The 21,945-nt window shown below is 47.7% G+C and overlaps 2 protein-coding genes across 28 annotated transcripts in view; both read left to right on the forward strand.

Annotated features, from left to right (window-relative positions):
* OSR1 (odd-skipped related transcription factor 1) overlaps positions 1-4,008 on the forward strand; it is a 365,031-nt gene extending 361,023 nt beyond the window's left edge. Inside the window, 4 exon segments of the mRNA XM_072770986.1 lie at positions 1,599-2,298; positions 3,075-3,186; positions 3,188-3,223; positions 3,225-4,008. Of these exon segments, the coding sequence (XP_072627087.1) occupies positions 1,631-2,298; positions 3,075-3,186; positions 3,188-3,223; positions 3,225-3,392 (984 nt within the window). The 5' untranslated portion in view covers positions 1,599-1,630 and the 3' untranslated portion in view covers positions 3,393-4,008.
* Positions 4,009-5,718: 1,710 nt separating this feature from the next.
* LOC140601691 (uncharacterized) overlaps positions 5,719-21,945 on the forward strand; it is a 388,441-nt gene continuing 372,214 nt past the window's right edge. For 4 of the 27 annotated variants that reach the window (XR_012004719.1, XR_012004695.1, XR_012004700.1 and 1 more), the window contains exons 1-2: positions 5,720-8,390; positions 10,859-10,999. Coding sequence is in view for 4 of the 27 variants with exons in the window: in XM_072770988.1 (XP_072627089.1) it covers positions 8,237-8,390 (154 nt within the window). In the remaining 23 variants the exon portion in view is untranslated. Of the gene's footprint in view, positions 8,391-10,858; positions 11,000-21,945 lie in introns of all 27 variants that reach the window. The other 23 variants (XR_012004697.1, XR_012004706.1, XR_012004712.1 and 20 more) reach the window with 21 other exon arrangements.

A 21,945-nucleotide genomic window follows, 5' to 3' on the forward strand; every position in this document is an offset into this window, starting at 1 on the left:
TCTGCAGGCTCTCCTTGTTGTGCACCTTCCACTCCCAGCAGGGCCTCTTTCCCTACCACCCACTATTCAGCCGGTGACCTCTCTGCCAGCTTCCCAGGGAAACCGTTTCTGGGTCAGGATTGCCCTTACTCCTTCCTGACCGGACAGGGCACTCCTCCATGGAAAGCTCTGCTGCGGTGAAAGGCTGCAGAGCCTGACTGGGCCTTGTGGCCCAGGGCTGAGGGCAAGCTAGGCTAGGGAAGCTGTCAGCGTTCAGCACCTGAGCCTCCCAAGGCCCCCGTGAACTCTCTACTTTCCTTCTCTCATCTTGCCTCCACGGGACAGACTGATCTTCAATTTGGCTTCAATTAGGACAGTCTGGGAGCCTCGGAGATGAAAGTTCTCTCTGCAGAGCCCAGATCTGTCCATGGAGGCTGGTGACCCTGACCAAGCAGGCCAGGAGATGCCAGTCTGCCGGTCACTTCAGCTTCCTGGCCTTGCATTTGGAGGGGCAGAGATTAAAGCAGCTGAGGGGCCAGCTTCAGTGCTTTGCCCAAGGGCATGCCCACCTGCCCAGGTGTCACTGCAGGCGTAAACACCCAGAGAGCCCCAAGACACTGCTCTCTTTTCAATGGGGCAGGGAAGACACTGAAGCCCCCTTGTATGTGACTGCTGATGTCTGAATGAGGAAAGGAATGTGGTGTCAATGCCCTCGCTGAAAAGAAGGGGATCCCCAGGGGCTAAGGTGAGGAGTCAATCCAAAAGCAGCCGCGGAGAGGGTGGTGTCAACAGGGCTCCCCAACAGTGAGGCAGAAAAGCAAATTTGACATCGAAGTTGAGAGTTTTGAGGAGAAAGATGACATGGCTTCTGGAAGCCAAATTGAAGATCAGCTAGTAGAGCCTAATGCACGGGAGACGGGAGATACGCAGATGTGTGTGTGTGTGTGTGTGTGTGTGTGTTTGTACTGTGCTGTCTCTCTGTGAGGCCCTTCCTGAGTTCCACACGATCCCCCGTGTGTGTATGTGTGTGCTCACGCACATGCGCCCCTATGGACACATTCGGGCCAGTTCCTGCATTTTGTTTAGGACTACGACACGGATCATCTCAGTTTATCTTTGTACCTTGTTGCCAACTCTGCTTCAGAACGTGCGAATCTGTGTTTATCTGCCGTTGCGCATTTCTGTGTTTGTTTATCTGCGCGTGAATGTATAAGTGTAATTCCAAGTTCCTGCTCTCTTTGCAGGAGTGCAATTCCGTGTCGACTCGGGCTGGCGTGGATGTGAATTTCCACACACCCGTTTCCTGGTGCTCCTGCCTTTCTCAGCACTCTGTACCCTGGAGGCCCTCACTTAAGTTGTTGAGTTGCACAGGATTTGGTTTCCTGCTGGTCTCTGTGGCAAGTTGTGTGTCTCTGCCAAGGCCATTCGGAGGGAGCCCTTGCATCAGAGAGGGTTCCATCTTCTCTGTGAGGGCAGTGGGTTCCCTCAGTGGGGTCTTAGACTTCCAGCATCTGTCACGGGGGAGGCAGAGGGTGTGGCTGGGCTGGAATTCAGAAGGAAGGGCGACCTACCCTGAACTTCTCTTTTTCTCTTCCCTCTCTTTCCTTTTTTCTTTGCAGATTGAGATTGAGAACACAGGGCAACTACCACAATGGGCAGCAAAACCTTGCCTGCGCCAGTGCCCATTCATCCATCCCTGCAGCTCACCAACTACTCCTTCCTCCAGGCAGTGAACGGCCTGCCCACGGTGCCCTCGGACCACCTGCCCAACCTGTATGGATTCAGTGCCCTGCACGCGGTGCATCTGCACCAGTGGACGCTAGGCTACCCTGCCGTGCACTTGCCACGCTCCTCTTTCTCCAAAATGCCGGGCGCTGTGTCCAGCCTGGTGGACACACGCTTCCAACTGCCTGCCTTTCCCTGGTTTCCTCACGTAATCCAGCCGAAGCCCGAGATCACTGTTGGAGGCAGCGGCCCCTCCTCGCTCAAGACCAAGCCACGCTTTGATTTTGCCAACCTGGCTTTGGCTGCCACGCAAGAAGATCCATCTAAGCTTGGCCGGGGGGAGGGTCCCGGTTCCCCCGCTGGTGGGCTGGGTGCCCTCCTGGATGTAACCAAGCTGTCCCCAGAAAAGAAGCCCACGAGGGGACGCCTGCCTTCCAAGACCAAGAAGGAATTTGTCTGCAAGTTCTGTGGCCGTCACTTCACTAAGTCCTACAATCTCCTTATCCATGAGCGGACGCACACCGATGAGCGGCCCTACACCTGTGACATCTGCCACAAAGCCTTCCGGAGGCAAGACCACCTACGGGACCACAGGTACTGTGGGTGGCTCCCAGAGCAGCTGCCTATCTGTCTCTGTCCTCACCATCCTCCTCCCTAATGAGGTGGTTCCTGAGCCCTGCTGTGGCTCCAAGCATCAGTTTCTGGGAATTCTCTAACATAGCAAAGGAAGCCATACAAGGCTCAGGGATAGGCTCTTGGAGCGTGGTTGGAGAAAGGATGGGAAGCCTAAGTCAGGATTCCGTGAACTCCAGACAGGCAGGCACAGCTTCCTCACCCCTTCTTCCATCTGCAGTGCTGTCCAATACAAGTTTCTGCCTTGATGGCCAAGTGGGACCTGTTTCACATGTGACCACCGAGCACTTGAAATGCACAACTAGTGTGACTGCGAGATTAACTTTTTAGTTTTACTTAGTTTTAATTTTAATGACTACATGCGGCTAGCTAGGCTGACAGCCTGGGCAGCACAGCTCCAGCAAATCGTCTACCCCTCCCCCTAGGTTCCCTCATTCACCTTTATTGTTAACCCAGGCCTTATAAGGAAACTCTGCTTGTCCCTCCTGGGGAAGGCAGGGACCAGCCAAAGCTGGACCTGTTGAGGCATCCAATGGATCAGACGTTGCCTTTGGGTTTCCTTCACGTCCCTACTCTATTCACAAACTTCTCATTTTGCCCACTCCACATGCGGTGCCCCCCACCTCCCCCCCTCCTTTGGAGGGCAAGTGCCTCACTGCAGCAGGAGAGGATCTTGGGTAACTGTTTACAACATTACCTCATTTTGCAAAGATCAATTTCTCTGTTTTTGCTTTCAGATATATTCACTCCAAAGAGAAGCCTTTCAAGTGTCAAGAGTGTGGGAAAGGTTTCTGCCAGTCCAGGACTCTCGCTGTCCACAAGACGCTACACTCACAGGTGAAGGAGCTCAAAACCTCCAAGATCAAATGCTAAAGAGAGCCTCCGGGTGGGTCACCAGGACCCTGGGTCACGCTGCCCCCTTCTCCAGAGGGACCAGAAGCCGAAGGCGACTCTGGCGGGCAGCGGGAGGGGTGCCCGGGACCTTCCCCAATCCCAAACTTGTCCCTTGGGTCCCGGGCGCACGCGGAACTCGAGAGCCCCGCCCGGAGCCGTGACCCCAGCCGCCCGGGCGGCTCCCCCAGGACGCGGCTAAAGTCTTGGCCAAAAGGCGGTACTCACGTGGCGGAAGGGAAACTGCATTTAAAAAAAGAACGAAAGCTCCGCGGAGCCGCAGCGGCGCCTCTCCCAGAAGTATTACTTTTTCTATTGTTATTTTATACGTTTTCTTTATTATTTTTTTCTTTGACCATATAAGCTTGTAACTCTGCCTGCGGAGAGAGAGGGGAGCGGGAAAGAAGTCCTGCGCGATCGCAGCTTCCACCCCCTCCTCCCGTCCCCATCCCCACCCCCGGGAGCCTGCAAAAGTGTAATCCGTGTATCTGCTTCAGCGGCCCGGCCCGGCCCTGGGAGCGCGGGGCGCGGACGCCCCCTCCCTGCTCCGCGCAGCGCAGCCCGCAGCCGTCGGGGCGGGGGCCTGGGGGCCTCGGGCCCCGGGGCTGGGGGGGGGGGGGCGCCTCCGGCTTCCCTGCTCCGCGCCCAGTCACCACGAGCGAGCAGCCGGCTAGGAGCAGGGCGTTGTATTGCGATTGGCACTTTATGCTGACCATCGGTAACGGACATTTATCACTGGAGTTTTTTAAAAATATGAAATAAACGGTTATTTTACAGGCATTGTAGGTTAGGTATTTTCCCTCCCAAACGCAGGACGCAGGGAGGCTCCTCTACGGGCTCCAACCTGCCCCACTTCCCCGGCCCCGCCTTATTGAGGTGATGGGGTTGAGATCCCTGGGGAAGCGTCCCCTCTCCCAGTGGGGGTCCGCCTCCCGTCCCGGGATTATTTGCTCAGTCCACTCCTCCATTTCGGCCTTAGGTCTCAGCGTCCCCAGGCCTCAACTCCACAGGGCTGGGGGTTTATAAAGAGGCCAAGCCCGCGGCCACTACATCAGCCGTGAGCAATCTCAACGTCTCCGGATGCCGGGGTCGCTTAGGGTCCACTAAGAGGGACAGAGTGTCACCCACCTCTCAACCAAAGGCTTCCGTACCAGCCTCCTGCAGCTGCTCGGGGGAGGGAAGGGGGTGTCCTTCGGGACAAGTACTGACCCCTGGTCCCCAATACCCGGCTGCACCTGCACAATCATCGCCGCCTCCCCAAAGCCCCAAACCTACAACCCTCCCTAGGGTTGTAAGGATCCCCCAGGCACAATTCTTTGGCTGGGGCGCGTCCCCTGCCCGGGGCACGGCTCCACGCCCGCGAAGATTCCCTACAGTTTGTAAAGCCTTGCGAGGAATGGCGGGGGCGGGCGCCCTGGGAGGCCCGGGAAGTTTAGGAGGGGAAATCTGAGTCGGCCCTCCACAAGTTGAACCTTCCCCGGGGCGTCTCGTTTTCCCACAATTAGAGGCCGGGCCGCGGGGCTCTCCGGCTTGGGGCGGGGCGGGGCTGCCCGGCTCCCGAGCCCCGACCGCAGGGCGGCGCAGGCGGTGGCGCCCGCGGCCTTTCCCAGGCGGAGCGCGCAGCCCCTCGGGCTCGTGTGCCCGGCCGGCCGCGGACACCCGGGGGCCGGCAGGGCCCTGCGACCTGAGCGAGCCAGCTCGGGCCGTAGGAGCCGAACGGCTCCAGCTCGGGCCGCACCATCCCCACCGCCCCAGGGCGGCCCTCCCCGCCCAGCGCGGGGCTCGCAGCTGCGAGGTTGCGGAGCCCAACTCGCCCCAGTGGCCTCGGCGGGGCCTCCGCCTTCGGAGCCACGCTGCCCCCTGCTGGACAGGCCTGGAGGGGCGGCCCGGGACCGGGGCACCTCACGGTGTCCGCCCCACAGCTCCTCGCGATGCGCTCTCTAGACGGACTCTCCGCCGCAGGCCCTGCCCACCCCTCACCGAGATGCCTGGTCGTGCCCTCGAAGCCTTCTCGACCTGTGCCACGGCCGGCGGCGGAGGAGGACGGTCCTCTGCCGGGATATCTCCGCTGGTTGAGCAAGATCACAGCCCTTCTCCCCCCAGCCTCAGGGGGACGCTCCCCAGGAGAGAAACGGAGTCTGGACCCCAGAGAACCGCGATTTCTGGGCTCAGAGAGGGAGGATGGGGGGGAGGGGGTTGGGGGCTTCGAGGGCTTTATCCCCAGCGCAGCGCAGGCCATAGTAAGGTCTTAAGGCTTATGTTAGGGCTCATGGTAGGAGCCACATCAGTTCCTTTAGTAGCTCTCTGAGGTCTGGGGACCTGGCTGTTCTAAAACGACAGTGTCTGGTTACACACAGCCTCTACGGAAAGCTGTGGGCGGCTCCGAGGACCCGAGAGAGCACCTTCCTCAGTTCCTCTGCTCTTTCTAAGGATCTCTTTCCTGCCCCTGCACCCCGCCCTCCATCCCCCCATCGCAGGTTAGCCACCTCCCATTCCCCCGGGACACCTAGGGCCTCTGCAGTTAGCTTCATTCCAAAGACCTCATGAAGGCTGTGAAATGCGAGAAGTTCACAGGGGAGGTTTTTCCATTCTGGCCCACCTCATCTATGGTAACCTGAACCCCGGCCTTGCGTCCTAGGCCCTGGAATTGAGAGATTTTCAATATCAAGTGTGCATCCTTAGACGATGGATTCCCAGCACACGGTTTGTAGAGAGGCGTTGGGGAGTGGGGCAGGGCACTGACCAAAGACCTCCACTGACTCACAATGTTTCCACCTTGCTTGGCTCTACCAGTGGCTCACGATCATCCCGGTGGACCCAGAAGCCATTTCTCAGCACAGCTCGCCGCATCTATACCCTGACAGTAGTTTCAGAGATTGTGTAGTAACAGCAGAGCAAGTGGAAGGGCGGGCTGGGGCTGCGGGCCCCCAGACACCACACAGGCTACAGTTCCCAGGCAACGCGGTTGGGGTTGGGGGCAGTTTCCAGCTCCTACTCTGTGGGGAGCAAGAAGAGGCAAGGAGAATGCCCAAAACGCTTGGGTGGGTTTTATTACCTGCACACCCTGCAAGAGGACAACTTGGTACACCCCTCCAAGATCCCATCCCTCTCCCTCCTCTTCCTCCCCCGACCCCAGTCCTCAGACATGAAGCTTCTTTGGTCTCAGGTGCGCAGAGTGACTCAGGTCGGTTTTAGGGAGTGAAGGAAGGGAGAGGAGAGTCCAGCTGGGGCCCTTCCCCACGCAGCCAGCTAGGCCAGCTGTTCCTGTGGGGGGCAAGGGAATGGGGGGGGGGCTACTAGGCTGGACCTCTGCTGCATGGGTAAAAGGCACAGGAGACCTTGGAAGCAGCCTGAAGCTTTCTCCGCTCTGGGAGGTCAGTAGCACTCTGGGGAAAGGCTCTCAGGGGCTTCTCCCCAAAGTAAGAGGTAAAGGTTCCACCTCCTCCTTCGGAATGTAGCCAGAGGTCGGGGGTGTAGGATGGGCCGTTTTCCCCTGCAGACCTCTTGGCCACGGGAGTCGGGGCTAACAGGGTCCTGGGTAAGGGAGAAACTCAGTGGACTGGTCTAGGGCTCCCCGATACCACCGCAGCTCCAAGACCGCGGAAGCGGTGGTGATAGCACACCCGACCCCACCCCTGGAATCCCGGGGTCTCCAGCGCCGGCTCGGAGGCATCCCGCCCCACCGCCCACAGCACTAGCACAGCACTGTGTGACGTCACACAGGCCTCCCGCCGAGTCTACAGCCGCATCTCGGTTACTCCGTCCTGTGACGTCACAGACAGGCGGTGACACCACGGCTCCCACATCTCCTGGCCCCGCCCTGCGAATCCTGCCAGAAACGCGCGGAGAATTCGTTCGTTCCCGTACGATAGGGTCCGCACCCCGAAGCGTCGGTGGGCGCCCCGAGAGAGGGAGAGTGCCCGGCACAGCCCCCGCCAGCAGGCACCTCGCGGTTAGCAACGCTCTCTCCGCGCGCTGGGTTTCGGCGCAGCAGCAGCGGCGGGGGTCTAGCCCCGCCCACGCCGCTCTCCTAGCCCCGCCCACATCGTTCCTCTGGCCCCGCCCACACCGCTTCCCCCCCTTAGACCCCCCTCCGCCTCCACCACTGCGCATGCTCTGCGCGCAGGCGCAGAAGGAACTCGTCGCGGCGCTCCAGGTCCCGCTGCGCACCTGGGCAGTGGCCGCCGTCTTCGGTGCCCGCTTTCAGGTGTCGGGAGCGCGGAGGGCTGGCCGTGCGGGCGTACCCCGCTGCCGGCGTGTGCGGGCTGCAGCTGGTAACGCCGGAGGGCGGCGCACGGCCGATGCGGGCTGGAGCCCCTGGGAGTCCCGCTGGTGGACCGCGGTCCCTGGGATTCCGCGCGGGGACGGGGCGGGCCGCCCCCGCCCTGCGGGCAGCGCAGCTCGTCCTTTGGAGCAGGGTCTTTGAGACGGAAGCCTTGCCCTCCAGCCCAGCGGAGCTCTCGGGGCACAGGCGTGGTCACCCACCCTGGCCGTTCAGCCCTGCTTCCTGGGCCGCTGCGAGAGCCAGAATGGTGGTTGGGCCCAGTTTGCATAAGTTTCAGATGAAAAATTCACAAGCGACCTGAGACAGTAGGGGAGGGGGTTGTCAAACCTCATGTCAGTGGAAGAAGAAGAAGTTGCATTTCCTTTGAGGGAAGGGGCCCGAAGACCCAGTTGTAGCTCTTCCTGCCACTCACAAGCTTTGGGCAAGTGCCTGCCCTTCTCTGAGCCTCGCTTTTCCTTCTACGGTGGAGGTAATAGCCTTCCCACCTACCTCGCTCAGTTGGCGTAGAGGTCAAAGTTATACACGTTTTCTCAATCATCTATTCACCACTCGAACCAACAAGGGGCCCTGATGTGCTGCAGAACAACTTTGGCGTTTACGAAGCACCACGTGAAGGGACTAGAGATGCTTCTCCCAGCATCGTGAAGCAGCCTGCCTCCCAAGCTGCCTTCCTAAGAGAATCTTCTTCTGGTCTTCACTGTCTCAGCACCCAGAGATAATGAAATGGGATGGAAGAAGAATGTCACGTGGACTGGTGGTCGTGAACCTTCCTTGAAAACTTGGAAGAGGCCTTCTTTAACTCCACGAAGACAAATGGATAAATCAGTTCACAGATTATTGTTATATTTGGTAGAGAGAGGAAGGCGGGTGATAAAATGTAAGTGCCCTACTTAACCACTCCTCTGTGGCATATGCCTAGGGAGAAAATAACAGCTGGGTGCAGACTGAGGTGTCGGACCCGGCAGGGGAGGGGCCCATGTGTGTGGAAGTGTGACCGAATAGGTGGCAAGGGGTCTTTCACTTTGCAAACACACCCAATTACAAATCGTCTTTGGATTTGTGCTTTCTTTGATTTGTACTACAGTGTCCATAGCCTAAAGAAAAGGTAGTTGTACAATGTTGTTTCATGCACAGATCTGCAGGAATGTTCCTCTTAGCCAGCCCCTCCAAGCCCCCGGCTATCTGATGCCCCTCTTGGCCAGTGCTAGTTCCAGCTCCAGCAATTAGAAAATAGAAGGACTTTGGAAAGTGGGGTGGATGGATGAGTGGAGTGAATTTTGTTTTTTTTTTCTTTCTAAACATAGAATTGGCTCTTAGCAAGTCAGCCATCTCTGGGGAGGTGTAAGCATAATTAATTTCTTTTCAACCTTTGGTTTCATTGAACTCTTGCTTGTGAGACTCAATAGCAAGGGCAGGAATGGATTGCTTTTTGTCACTGGTGGGAGTGGGTACCACTTGGAGACTGTAGGTAGATGGTGGCATGAGAAACTTTACGGGGGACATGGAATAAAGGTGAAGGAGATGGAGCAGGAAGAGCTAGATTCTTCACCACCCAAAGGACCAGAGAAGGAAAATGAGAGAATCCAGGCCTTGCCTTAAATGATATCTACTTGAGAGGCTGGTTGACTTCTTATTAACCTGGGTCAAGCACTGACTGTTTCTGTGCAGAATTCAGAATATCTTCAGTATCTCACGTAGCTCCTCTTATAGGGCTGTGGTAGGTGAAGAACTAGGGCAGGTGTGGTGCTGTAGGTGTCAGGGATGGTTTCTGTTATGGCCTTGTCCTTAGAAAGACCAGCCAACACTGAAATATTTGAGCAGAGTCACTCCAAAGTGAGTGGAGTGGTTCAGAGAGTTCTTGTTAGCTGTTACAGAGATCTGTGCACCATAGATCTATCTTTTTAAATCTTTTCCATATTTTTAAATTTCTTTTTCTATAAGTTCCTAACTTTAGTGTGTTAAAAACTGCCACCATCATGATAGAATTGTTTTATTTTTTATTTTATTATTTTTTTTTGTTTGAAGCTCTAATATATATCACATGTTCAGGTTTGTCTCTCCTTGACAGTCGGCAGTACTCATGGGAGATTCCTCAGTGTGGCATTGGGACCATGGCAGTGATGGGGGCTTTACCACTTTGGGAAAAATGTGAGGCGTTGCTAGGGCTTCTCCAGGCAAGAAACCAGGCAAGCTTTTGCCCCTGGCAAATGATGTTTTCTTTGAACTATCATAAGTATGTATTTAACTGGGCCAGGGAGGATTAGGAGTATTGGGGGAGGGCACTGGGTTTTGGTAGGTTTCCTCAGTTTTCTCCCCCTCCCCCATATTTTAATTTAAACATTTCCAGGCATACAGAACAATGGAAATCTATAGTGAACACTCAGTCATCTACCACCTAAGTTCCACAATTAATATTTTACTATACTTGCTTTATCACATATCCTGCCACCATTCCATCCCTCAAACTTTTTTAAAATGAAAATATATAAACACATAGAAAAACTGAAAGAATAGGACAAAGAACATTCTTGCATCTTCTTCATAAAGTCAACAATTGATCATGTTTTGTTATATTCTTCTCTCTCCCTGAACTATTTGAAAGATAGTTTCAGACTTCATTATATTTCAGCCCCAGATAATCCAGCACACATAGGAATAAGGGTGTTATGCTGTATTACCACAATATTATTGTCAATAATAATTTTGCCTGATGTCATCAAATGTCCCATCTACATTAAAGGTTCTCCCAATTTTCCCAACATCTAAATTTTTAAAAATCAGAACCTGAAGTTTTTCACATTGCATTTGTGTCTTTAGCATCTTTGATCTAGAACAGTTCTGATTTTAAGAAAAAAAAAACTTTTAAATTTGAATTAAGTATAGATTTATAAGAAGTTGCAGTGGAGGGAGATTCCATGTACCCTTCACCCATTTTCTCCCATGGTTACACCTTGCTTAATGATAGTACAATATCATAACAAAAATTGATACTGGTACAGTGTATGCATATAGTTTTATGCTATTTCCCCACAAAAATAGGAAGAGGTAGATTGTTCTAACCACCACCATGGTGAAGATCGAGAACTATAAAATCACCACAAAGATCTACTAATATCAGTGATTTAGCAGTTTGAGTGAATGTAGAAACCATACCTCCTGTTGTGGACTGAATGCCCCCCTCCCCCAATACCTATGATGATATCCTTATCCCCAATGTGATGATACTAGGAAATGGGGCTTTGGAGAAGTAATTAGGACCTGAGGGTGGAGCTCCCATCAGTGGTGTTAGTGCCCTTATAAGGGTCTTGAGGGAGCTCGTTTTCTCTTCTTCTTTGTACCATGTAGTGGTGGTGGGGGCACAGCAAGAAGACAGCCATCTACAAACCAGGAGGATGACTTTCACCAGACACTGGATCTGTTGGCACCTTGATCTTGGACTTCCAGGCTCAAGAACTGTGAAAAATAAGTGCCTGTCCTTTTAGGCCGGTGAGTCTATGATATCCTGCTATAGCAGCCTGACCTACGACACCAAATTTTAAGCCCTTTTAGTCTCTCTGTTTATGACAGAATAGTCTTAAATATTTGCTCTACATACACTGACATCCATGTCATACAATGTTAGTTCTTGGCTTTGACCATCAAACATAATTTAGACAACTCAAGAGGAGAGAAAGTCTATTGTATGTAGCTGTGATTTTGCTTTTACAATGGTTTTTTTTTTCTCCCGCATATTTTTAGTTTCCTTCTTTTATCACTTCTTTGCTGAGACTATTTTTCAGTTGTTGCAAGGGTTCATAATTGCTCATTAAAGTATCTTTATGATGGCTGCTTTAAAATTCTTGTAAATAATTCCAGCTTCTGTGTGATCTTGATGTGGATGTGCTTTGATTAACTTTTCTCTTTCAAGTTAAGGTTTATCTGGTTCTTGGTCTGACCTGTAACTTCCAGTTGTACCCTTGACATTTTTGGTATTGTGTTATGAGACTCTGGAATCTTAATTACATATATTTTTAAAAATATTTTATTTATTTATTCAAGAGAACACACACACACACAGATACACACACACACACACACAGAGAGAGAGAGAGAGAGGCAGAGACACAGGCAGAGAGAGAGGCAGGCTCCACGCAGGGAGCCGGACGTGGGACTCGATCCTGGGTCTCCAGTGTCACGCCCTGGGCTGAAGGCGGTGCTAAACCTCTGAGCCACTGGGCTGCCCTAATTAAATATGTTTTAGTAAATTTCCCTTGCCTTGCTGTTACATGATGGGAGAAGGGGTGCCACTTCAGTACTACCATGTGAGGGTGAATGTCCAGGTCCCCCAGTTGGCATCCCTTAGCACTCTGGGAATAGAACGGTGCCACTTACCACTTGGAAGAGGTGGGATTTCAGGATTCCCACCAGGCCTCCACTGATACTACCTAGACTAGGAGGGGAGAGGTCCTTTTTGTTGTTTGCACATGGTTTCTTCCAGGGGTAGGGCGGAAGGCCTTGCTACCTCTACGTGATGGTGCAAGTTTGGTTGCCCACTCTGTCAGATACACCTGGGTAAAGCAGGGAGGAGCCCCACTTTGCAGGCAGACAAAGACAGAACCCCAGTGTCCTCCCTCAGTCTTTTCCTGAGTGGTAATCTGTGGCCCTTTGAATATTGTGTTGCATAAGTGAACTCTTATTGGCTTGATGAAACTAGAGACTAAGTGACAAATTTCTCCACAAATTCCCATTTCCTGGGATCACTTCTATTTTTGTCCTAACACGATCCTGGGTTGTCACTCTAATGTATTGTGGTGTTTTTAATTTTGTAATACAAAATTCTCACTTTATGTTTTGACATAAAATGCTCTGGGGTGGTATTTTATTAAAAAGTTACAAAACTTCTGCCTATTTTCAGATGTTCGTATGTAGGGTCCCTGTTGATTAAAAAAAAGAACAATTGATATTTTTAGATTAGCTATAATGTCTGGAATTTTGACCCAGTATAATTGAGTGTTGTATTATTTTGTTTATGAAAAGAAAAAAATCTAATGTATCTAGTGGCTGGGTGCATGGATTTCTTTTTCACCCTTCTCCTGTGTCTGGTGTTCAGGTTATAATTTTTAATATAAATATGTCCATAGATTTTTAGGCTTTGTTAAATTTTTGAGAATGGAGTTTCAGGAATATGTCCAAACTTTCCTAAAATACTAGGTTAGTTTCCTTCATAGTCCAAATTTTCCTAACAGGCTAGGCTCTTTTTTTTTTTTTTTATCTCTAAAATTGTGCCTTACAGATTTCTTAGTATTGCACTGGGCAGGGAGAGGAATCACTATTAAAGCAAAAACCTTATCTTCAGTTAATATTATTTATTGATTAAGACCTATGACTTGTACCTGAGCCCAGGCTAAGTGTGAACATCATGCAAATTGAGAGCAATAGTTTTTACTTTTTCCAAATATATGTTGCATAATGTTTACTTCCATGAGTCAGGGCAACTTAAGTAGATAACCCAGATAGAAGGAACTGGGAAGCAGGAAACCTGTGTCTTGGCACATGTTTCATTGCTGAACTTTGTTGGGTGGCTTTAGCCAAATCCTGTAACCTCTTGGGGCCTCAATTTCCTTAACTGTCAACGAGAATAAAAGTATTCATCTTTTCTGACTTGCACAGTTTTGGTTAGAGAAAAATTAAAGTTGTGCCATAAGTATAAATAATATTGCTAAAGACTATCCACATCTTCTTATTTAGTTTAAAAAAAAAAAAAAGCATCTGTAAACACTCCCAGCTTTTCAGCTTCTTTTGGTGTCAAAAATATCTTTGAGCAAAGTGAATTCAAATAGTGCTCGGGAGAGCCATAAACATTTTTTCAGACTTCATTGACATGGTCGACTATGTCCATTTTTGCCATGAGTGAGAAACCAAATTTGTTTTTCTCTCCTGCACCCTCTGATTCTTTAGTCGTAAGGCTGCTGGGTGCGTCACCCATGCGGATTCGGGCAGAGGCCTCGCACATGGTTTACAGAACTGTGCAGCAGACATACATGGATCGAAATAGCTGTGATTAGAAAATCAGTCTCACGTTTAGGAAATCCGCAGAAGCATGTGCATTCTCTGACTTGTCCCAGAAGCACAATAAAAGTAAACCAACTGGTCTTGAAGTAAGGACAATTACAAAAACACAAATTTTGAAAAAAAAATGAACACAGAGATTTGAATCGTAAATATTTATTTCTAGAGAAACAAGGCACACTCATTTCCAGTTTCAGAGGAAAGCATTCGCGGTAGCGAGACCACACCAACCATACTGGTGTGTTGACATGGGGATTTCTGCATAAGGCCAACTGTAGGAGGCCAGGAGCCCTGCTGCCACCCCCATGGTCGGCAGGATCTCTTCTGTCTTTGAACTGGTTCTTAGATGTGGCAAGGAGCTAACAAAGAATCCCTGTCAACTTCATCTACTGTTTCTAATCTTCAGAATCTGAAATTAGCGAGTGAGCCAAAGTTGGCTAGTACATGGACTTTATCTGTAGATATTAAGGTCATTTTACAATTGGCAGCAGAGCACATTTTTGAATGGCAGAAAAAATGTAAAGCAGTGTTTAGAGTTTTCTTTGTGTGTCTACTATTGGCTTACTTCCCTGTCACGTAAATCACTCTGAGCTGTACAATAGGTATGGGCCAGAAAGATGAGGAACATGACTATCAGTGAGGATCTGTTAGTGTAGCCTGCGGAGGCCAGGCGAAATCCATTCTGACTTTTCCAGCTTGTTGTTTTCATTGTTTTCTACAATGGGTGATTGTCTTCAGCCTGCTTGGCTGGCACCAGGTCCTTTGAGGTTCCCAGAAAATCCACATGTAAATGTGCAGCCAGAAAGTTGGGCTTAATGTCTGGTGTATTCCTTGGTACACATTCTCCTCTGGCCTGGGAGGCATGCCTCTAAGTGATGAACAGAAATTACCTTAATTGAAAGTACTTCTGTTGGCAGGATGATTTCAGAGCCTACCTCCCTTTGAAAACAAACCCTTACGTGCTCCCCAGGGTTCTGGAATCCCTCATTTTCTCATGAGAACCCTTCCTTCCTTAGCAAGAGCTGATTTTTAGATGCAGACCTAGGAGATAAGCTAGGAGGAGATATTTTATTGAGTCCTTACCATGTGCCAAACATTGTCTGAGAGATGGTGTCCAAGGATACTATTCTCATTTTCTTACATGAAGAAATGGAGGGTGGAAGTATACATTTGCGCCAGGTGACGCGGTATATCATTGAACTAGCCTTCAATTCTGGGTTCTTCAGACACCAAAATCTATGCACTCATAAGACCCTCTACTACTTCCCAGTACTTGAGGTTTCTGGTTGTCCTGCCCAGAAGGATGAAGACTCCTGGGGAGGGAGAGAGTAGGTAAGAGGGGTAGGCTGAGAAAGCTCTGGGCCTTCCAAGGGGTACTGAGCACAGGCCAAGGAATGATGAAGACGAGGATCTGTGGCCTTCAGCCTCTGCTCCTACTCGATGGGGCAATCTGCCACAGGTCTCATTCAGGATGGAGCTCCTTCTGGGAGAATGGGGAGCAGGAGCATATGTCTGATTCTTGCCTGCATGAGAGCTATTGTCCTCATCTTCCAGGGGGAGAAGGTGTGGCTTGTTTGAGGAGGGCAATGTGGTATGTGAGAGGTTCCTTTGCATTTCTGCTCATTTAACTACAAGCTTGTGAACCTGAATAATGTTGAAGCACTCACCACATTGAGGACTTGATGACAGAGTAGACAGTGAAGCCTCAGGTGGGCCTCTGGGTGCTGTCCTGATGGGACATGGCTAAGACATTCAGCTAACCTTCGAGGTCCATCTTGCAGTAGAGGCACTAATGATCAGTGTGGCCAAAATACAGCTGGAGAAGGCAGTAAGAGGAACTTAGGTCCCCCAGACTAGACTCTTTCAGGACATGGCCTCAGACTCTGGCCTCCACAGCCTGGTCCAGGGATGTCTCCTAGGTGCTCGTACAGAAACCTCACTCAGAGCACTTGTAACACTGGGATAATGTCATCTCTTCTAGATTGCAGGCTCCTTGAAGACCTGGGCCAGTTCTGTTTGTCTCAGCACTCCCTATGTCCTTTGTGGTACCTGAGCCCGAGAACATGTTCCTAGCTGAGTGGGAAGCCAAAAAGCCTTGGCTTGATTGATTATGAGGGTGAGGAAAACTTCATAAGGAAAGACGGTAACTAGTTAACTGTTTCTGGAAAGAGTCTCCTTTTGATCATTTGAGAACCATGTGTGTAAAGTGAAGTAGAAGGAGCTGTCTACTGCCTGAGTGATGGGGGCTAGCTGGAAGGGACTATTTCAGGAAAAGGAATAGCGGCTTTGCTCTGGACAAATCCTATATTGCTTTTTCAAATAATAATCTGCTAGTACGAAGACTGTACCTTTGATTTCCATCTTGCCTTGTATTTAAATGAAACACTTAAAATGAAATCCTTGAAAATTTAGAAGGCAAATAAAGTGGTCCTGCTAATTTAATGAATACCAAGCTGTAAATGTAACTTTTATGGAGTGTCAAGCACTCACTGAGGATCCTGCTAACCAGAGGGAAAGGAGGGGGCCGAGGTGTGTGATGACTCATCACATGAGTGAGCATGCAGGGTCTCTGTAGAGAAGTGGGGCTCTGCTATTAAGGAATGATCCAGAAACCTTAGCCCTGTGAATTGTCCCTTCCAATTGCCTTCTTGTCTTTCTCCATGAGACTGGAGAATGGCGTGGCTGTCAGTAAACACTCATCCGCCCTGGGTTGGTGAACGTCTCCCTCTGGTACTCTGTGCCAAGAGGTCCATATTGAAGACAAATCCGATGCCCTCTGTGGTATGCGGCCTATCTACAAAGCTAGTCAGAGTGCAGCAGAGGGAGGGCCAGTCTGTCCTCCGGGGCGTCCTTTCTGTAATCCCCTTGTCACAGCCACCTCCGAACACTGCTCGCCCTGACAGAGGGGCCGTGATGGGCAGCCTGTCAAATAGATTGTGAGTGCATTAGCAGGATTAGCAGAGAAGGCTAATATTGCAGCATTCCCCAAGTTCATTCACAGCGTCTGAGACTGGGCTGTTCAGCTGCTAAACTGGACAGACACAGGCTCCAGAATTAATGTCACATCAGGGACTGGCCCTGAAGTGGTCAGGACAACAGTCCCATACGTTTGACTTGTGTTTATGTATTATTATTTCATAACAGAGCTTAATTTGTAATATAAGGATGCTAAGTATTCTTTTTTTGCATCTGATTGATAAAGTAGCTGAAATACTTCAGTAGCCCCTCGAAACCAGATGCTTTGTTCTTGGCAGTTGTCGAAGTATTGCTAATTTTATTTCTGCTTGTTAAAGTAATATACGCTGATTTTGGGAAAAAATGGGTCAGAAAAGTATAAGGGAGAAATTTAGAATACTCAATTCTTTGACCAGATTTTACCTCTCATGCCATTCTGATATACTTTTGTGTAGTCTTTCTTCCATGCATATCAAGTAAAATTGTGAATATATTGTATACTTGGTTTTGATTCCTTTTTAAAAACTAAGTATTATATCTTAAATATTTGCCAGTTTTCTTGCACCTTTAATGAAAACACCTATTAATACTTTGTGTGAATGTATTTGCATTAGTTTTTTTATTGGTGTGTAACAAATCACCACAAAGTCGGCACTTTCAAACAATAGCCATATATTATAATGCTCACAGTTCTATAGGGTGGGAGTCTGGCATGGCCTGGTTGGGGTCTCTGCTCACATCTCAGAAGGCCAAAAGCAAAGTGTCAGCTGGGTAAGGTTCTCTGAAGGCTCTGGGAAAAATTGCTTCCAAGCTCATTCTTGTGGGCAGAATTTAGTTCCTCAAGGTCGTATGGTTGAGGTCCTCTCATCCTTGCTGGTTGTTGGCTACGGAGTACCCTTAGCAGCTGGAGGCCACCGGTCTTCCTACATGTGGCCTCGCTGATCTGCAAGCTGGCAATTGTGCATCGCATCCTTATTGTGTTTGGACTTTCTGGCTGCTTCTGTGACCAACTGGAGAAAACTCTTCATTTTAAAGGGCTCATATGATGAGACTATGCCCAGCAGAATAATCTCATTTTGAAAACAACTGTCATATAACATGACCTAATCAGGGGAATAAACCCCATTATATTGACAGTCAGCAGGACTGTAAGGGCATGTGTACCAGGGTAGAGAAATAGCGGGGCCGTCCTACATATCTACTTAACATAATATTTTAATTTAACAGTTTTTTTTTTAAGCTGGGCTTATTTCTAACTTTTTGTTATTGTAAGTGATGTTTTTATCTACCTGGTGTTAATGTGATAGGTGAAGAATGATATTTTGTTATTTGTGTTTTTGTTTCTAATGTAATTGAACACTCAGTTTCATGTGTTAGCTATTTGTCTTCTTATGTGAATTGTTTCTTTTCTTTTTGGGGGTTTATTTTCAAATTGATATGTAATGTTCTTGAATAGTAAGGACATTATAACTCTTTGCTGATTTTGTTACAACCAACTATTTTATCTTTCTTTGTGTACTTTTGATGTACAAAGGTTTTAAATACATATGTACATAATTCCATTTATGTCTTCCTTTCTGTTTTGCCTTTGATGTCACATTTAGAAAATACTTTTCCATCTCAAGATTTTAGAAATATATTGATTACATTTCTCTATTTTATAAATCCATTATTTGTATTTAAACTTTAATGTACATGGATTTGTTTTGATATATAGTATGAGGTACATACTTAAAATTCCCTCCCGCAAACTTATTAACCAGTAGCCTAATACTTAATAAATAACTCATCCTCAGTGATTTCAAATGCCATTTTCATACTTGACCTCTTATGGTGTCTTTTCATTCTGTTCAGTTGTTCTGCTTTGCAGATTGGTGTCACAGTATGCACTTTTGGTTATTATATTTTGAAATAAATTCAGATACATTAAAATGTAAATTCCTCCTTTCTTTCTTTAGTTTTCAATATTTTATTGGCTCTTGTGCCCTAATGTGTTCACAATTTTCTGGTGGAATTTTGATTTGAAGTGTATTGACTTCATAATATTTATGTTGAAGAAATGGTGGTTTTGCAATATATAATCTTCCCATTGTAGCCATATAGGATGTCTCTCTAAATTAGAATTTTCCTGTGTGTTTCTCAAGAGAGTTTTATTCTTCTATTTGCATAAAATTTCATATTTACAGAAAATTTGCTGGAATATTACAAATACTTTTTCCCCTGAACCATTTAAAAACAAGTTGCTGGAAGATTTCAGTGTACTACTATCAAAATCAAAGTCAGGACACTAACATCTATGTATTATTGTCACCTCACCCAGAGATCTCACTCCAGTTTTTCCAGTGTGCCTAACTATGGCTTTTAGGGAAACAGGATCTAGTCCAGGATCACGTCTTGTATCTAGTTATGCATCTTTTGTCTCTTTCAACCTCAGTTTCTCAGTCTTTCTGTGACTTTCATGACCTTATCACTTTTTAAGGTCATGGGCCAGCTATGTGGTAAAATGTCCCCCATTTGGGGTTTGCCTAATATGTCCCCATGATTTGATTTGGATCATGCCTTCCTAGCAGGAGTGTAACAAAAGTAATGCCATTAATGCATCCTATGAGGAGGCACACTGATTTGTCCAGTACTGGTGACTCAACTTTTGATCATTTGATTAACTTGTGTCTGCCAGGCTTTACCCCCTTAACCTTACCCTTTCTCCATCTGTAATTAGTAAGTGTTTTGTGGGAGATACTTTGAGACCACACTGTTGTTAAAGTATTTGGAACTTTGTTAGGTGCTACTGGAATTAGTGTTTAGTTCAGCCTATTTTGTCCCCCTATTGGGGGGAAAAGAAACCAAAGCCCTTGCTTAGTACTCTGCCTAATGCTCCACGAATTATGAGGTTTTCTACTTTGCTGTGGCAACAGGCATTATTTCCAGGTGTGTATGAACTCTAAGCCATGCTCTTGCTGACCCTTTCTGGTGGTTATTACCCCAGCCTTGGGCAGTTTCCAGACACCATGAAGATGTGAGAGAGACTCCCCACATCTCCAGAATGCTCTTTCTGCAGCTCTTTCCTTGCTAGCTCTCTTCCCTGGGAGCTCACCGGAGTTTCTGTTCTGTTCCTCAACTCAAAAGAATCTGGGCTCTGACTGGACCCTGCCTCCCAGTCCCAAAGCCTACAAACTCTCAAGGCAGCAGTAGGGCTAGCCTCAGTTTTTCCCATTTCTCAGGAACCCCTGTCACTTGTTGCCTGATATCCTGTGTCCTGAACATGATTGTTTTCATATATTTTGTCTGGCTTTGTAGTCCTTTCATGCAGGGTGAGAAAAAAATGGTCCCTGTTATTCCATATCGACTGGAAAGAACACTTCTGCATTTTGGATGAACCAAATACATCATTATTTTCCAAGCATTTATTAAAATGTAGAAATGTTGTGCACTGCGCTGAATGGCCCCAGGATGCTGTGATTTTTTTTTTTTAAATGTCACTTGTTGTTGTCCATCTTCTCCTTCCTCAGCTATTGCTTGCCACTGCTATGAGCTCCAGGCCAACTCTCCAGTAGTTTATGGGTCACCTCTCCTGTAGGGCAATTTCTTAGATAGGGTTAGTAGGTTCTAAATGAGTGTTTGAAGATCTCTTCTAGGAATTAAAAACGTGAACTATGTCATATGTATTTGGACACTTTCTTGCTTCCTTTCTGGTCTTTGGCCACAGTTCCATAGTTGAGTCTGCTAAAGCACTGCTTTCTGAATAAATGAGATATAGTGCCACTTCAGAGCTCTGTATGGGAATTGTGTTTATTGGTGAGCCAGGGGTGGGAGTGGTGCTATTGCACTCTTGCTGGATCATAGAATAATTTCTGTATTAGTTTTCTAGGATTGTCATAACAAAGCACTGTGAACTAAGTGGCATCTTAAAATGATAGAAATGTATTGTTTCCCAGTTCTGGAGGCAACAAGTCTGCAGCCAAGGTATTGGCAGAGCAATGCTTCCTCTGAAACCTGTAGGAGAATTCTTTGTTGCCTCTTCTTAGCCTCTGGTAGTTTGCCAGCAGTCTCTGGTTCCTTGGCTTGAAGCTGCAGAACTTTATTGTCTACCTTTGTCATCACATGGCCTTGTCCCCATGTGTCTCTGTGTCTTCAGATGGACATCTGCTTGTAAGGACACCAGTCATGTTGGATTAGGGACCCACCCTACTAGAATATAATCCCATTTTAATTCAACTAATTACATCTATAACAACCCGTTTTGCAAATAAGATCAAAATATGAGGTATATTAGGGGTAGGACTTTAGTTTTTTTTTTTTTAAGGTATACAATTTAACACTTAAGAATTAGTATAGAATATTGGGTGAATTTCTTACTAGAAACTGAATGAACACCCAGAGTGGTAGGCTTTGAACCAAAAGAAGATGACACAGGTGTCAACAAACATTAGGAAAACTGGTTGGGTGGCATGCTAGCAAGGAGTCCTGTACCAGGTTTGACTCCCAACTCCTGCAGATAGGAATGCAGAGATATCAGTATCCTAGTGTTAAGCCCATATCTGAAATTTCCTGATGGAAAATCCTTTGCCCAAGCTTTGGCCAGTGGCCTTGTGCCTCAATGAGTGCTGCAAACAAAGGGCAGATCTTAGAGCTGAAGCTTCTCTGACAAGTGATCGTGGCAGCTGTGACCATGCAGAGTGTTGGGAAATCTGCTTCTCCCTTGCTCAGTCTCTTAAATACACAATACAGTATATTAACTACAGTCACCATGCTGTATGTACTCTCCAGAATTTCTTAATCTTGCTCGAAGTTTGTCCCCATTTCTCCCACCCCCAGCTCCCAGGAGCCACCATTCTACTCTCTATTTCTATGAGTTTAGCTTTTTTGGATAAGGTGAGATCATACAGTATTTCTTTTTATGATTTATTTATTTTACTTAGCATAATACTCTAAGGTCCACCTATGTTGTTGCAAGTGGGAAGATTTCCTTTTTTATGGCAAAATAATATTCCATGATATCTATCTATCTATGTCCATATATCTATATGATATAGATATATCACATTTTCTATATCTATCTGTTGATTGTCATATAGGTTGTTTCCATGTCTTGGCTATTGTGTATAACATTGCAATGAACATGGAAGTGCAGATATCTCAAGATAATTTATTTTCTTTCAGATATGTATCCAGGGTGAGATTGCAGGATCATATAGTATTTCCATTTTTAATTTTTTGAGGGAATGCCATACTGATTTCCTTCGGCAAAGTGGTTGTGCCAATTTACATTCCTACCAACAGTGTCCAAATCTCTCTCTAGTTTTAATATATTCTCAGCCATTATTTGCTTAAATAAGCTTTTGTCCATTTCTCCCTATTTTCTGCCTCTGGGACTCCAATAATGCACGATTATTTTTCTTAATGGTATCCCATAGTCTATATAGGCTTTC

This window comes from Canis lupus, chromosome 12 (assembly GCF_048164855.1).
Source record: "Canis lupus baileyi chromosome 12, mCanLup2.hap1, whole genome shotgun sequence".
Taxonomy (NCBI): Eukaryota; Metazoa; Chordata; class Mammalia; order Carnivora; family Canidae; genus Canis; species Canis lupus.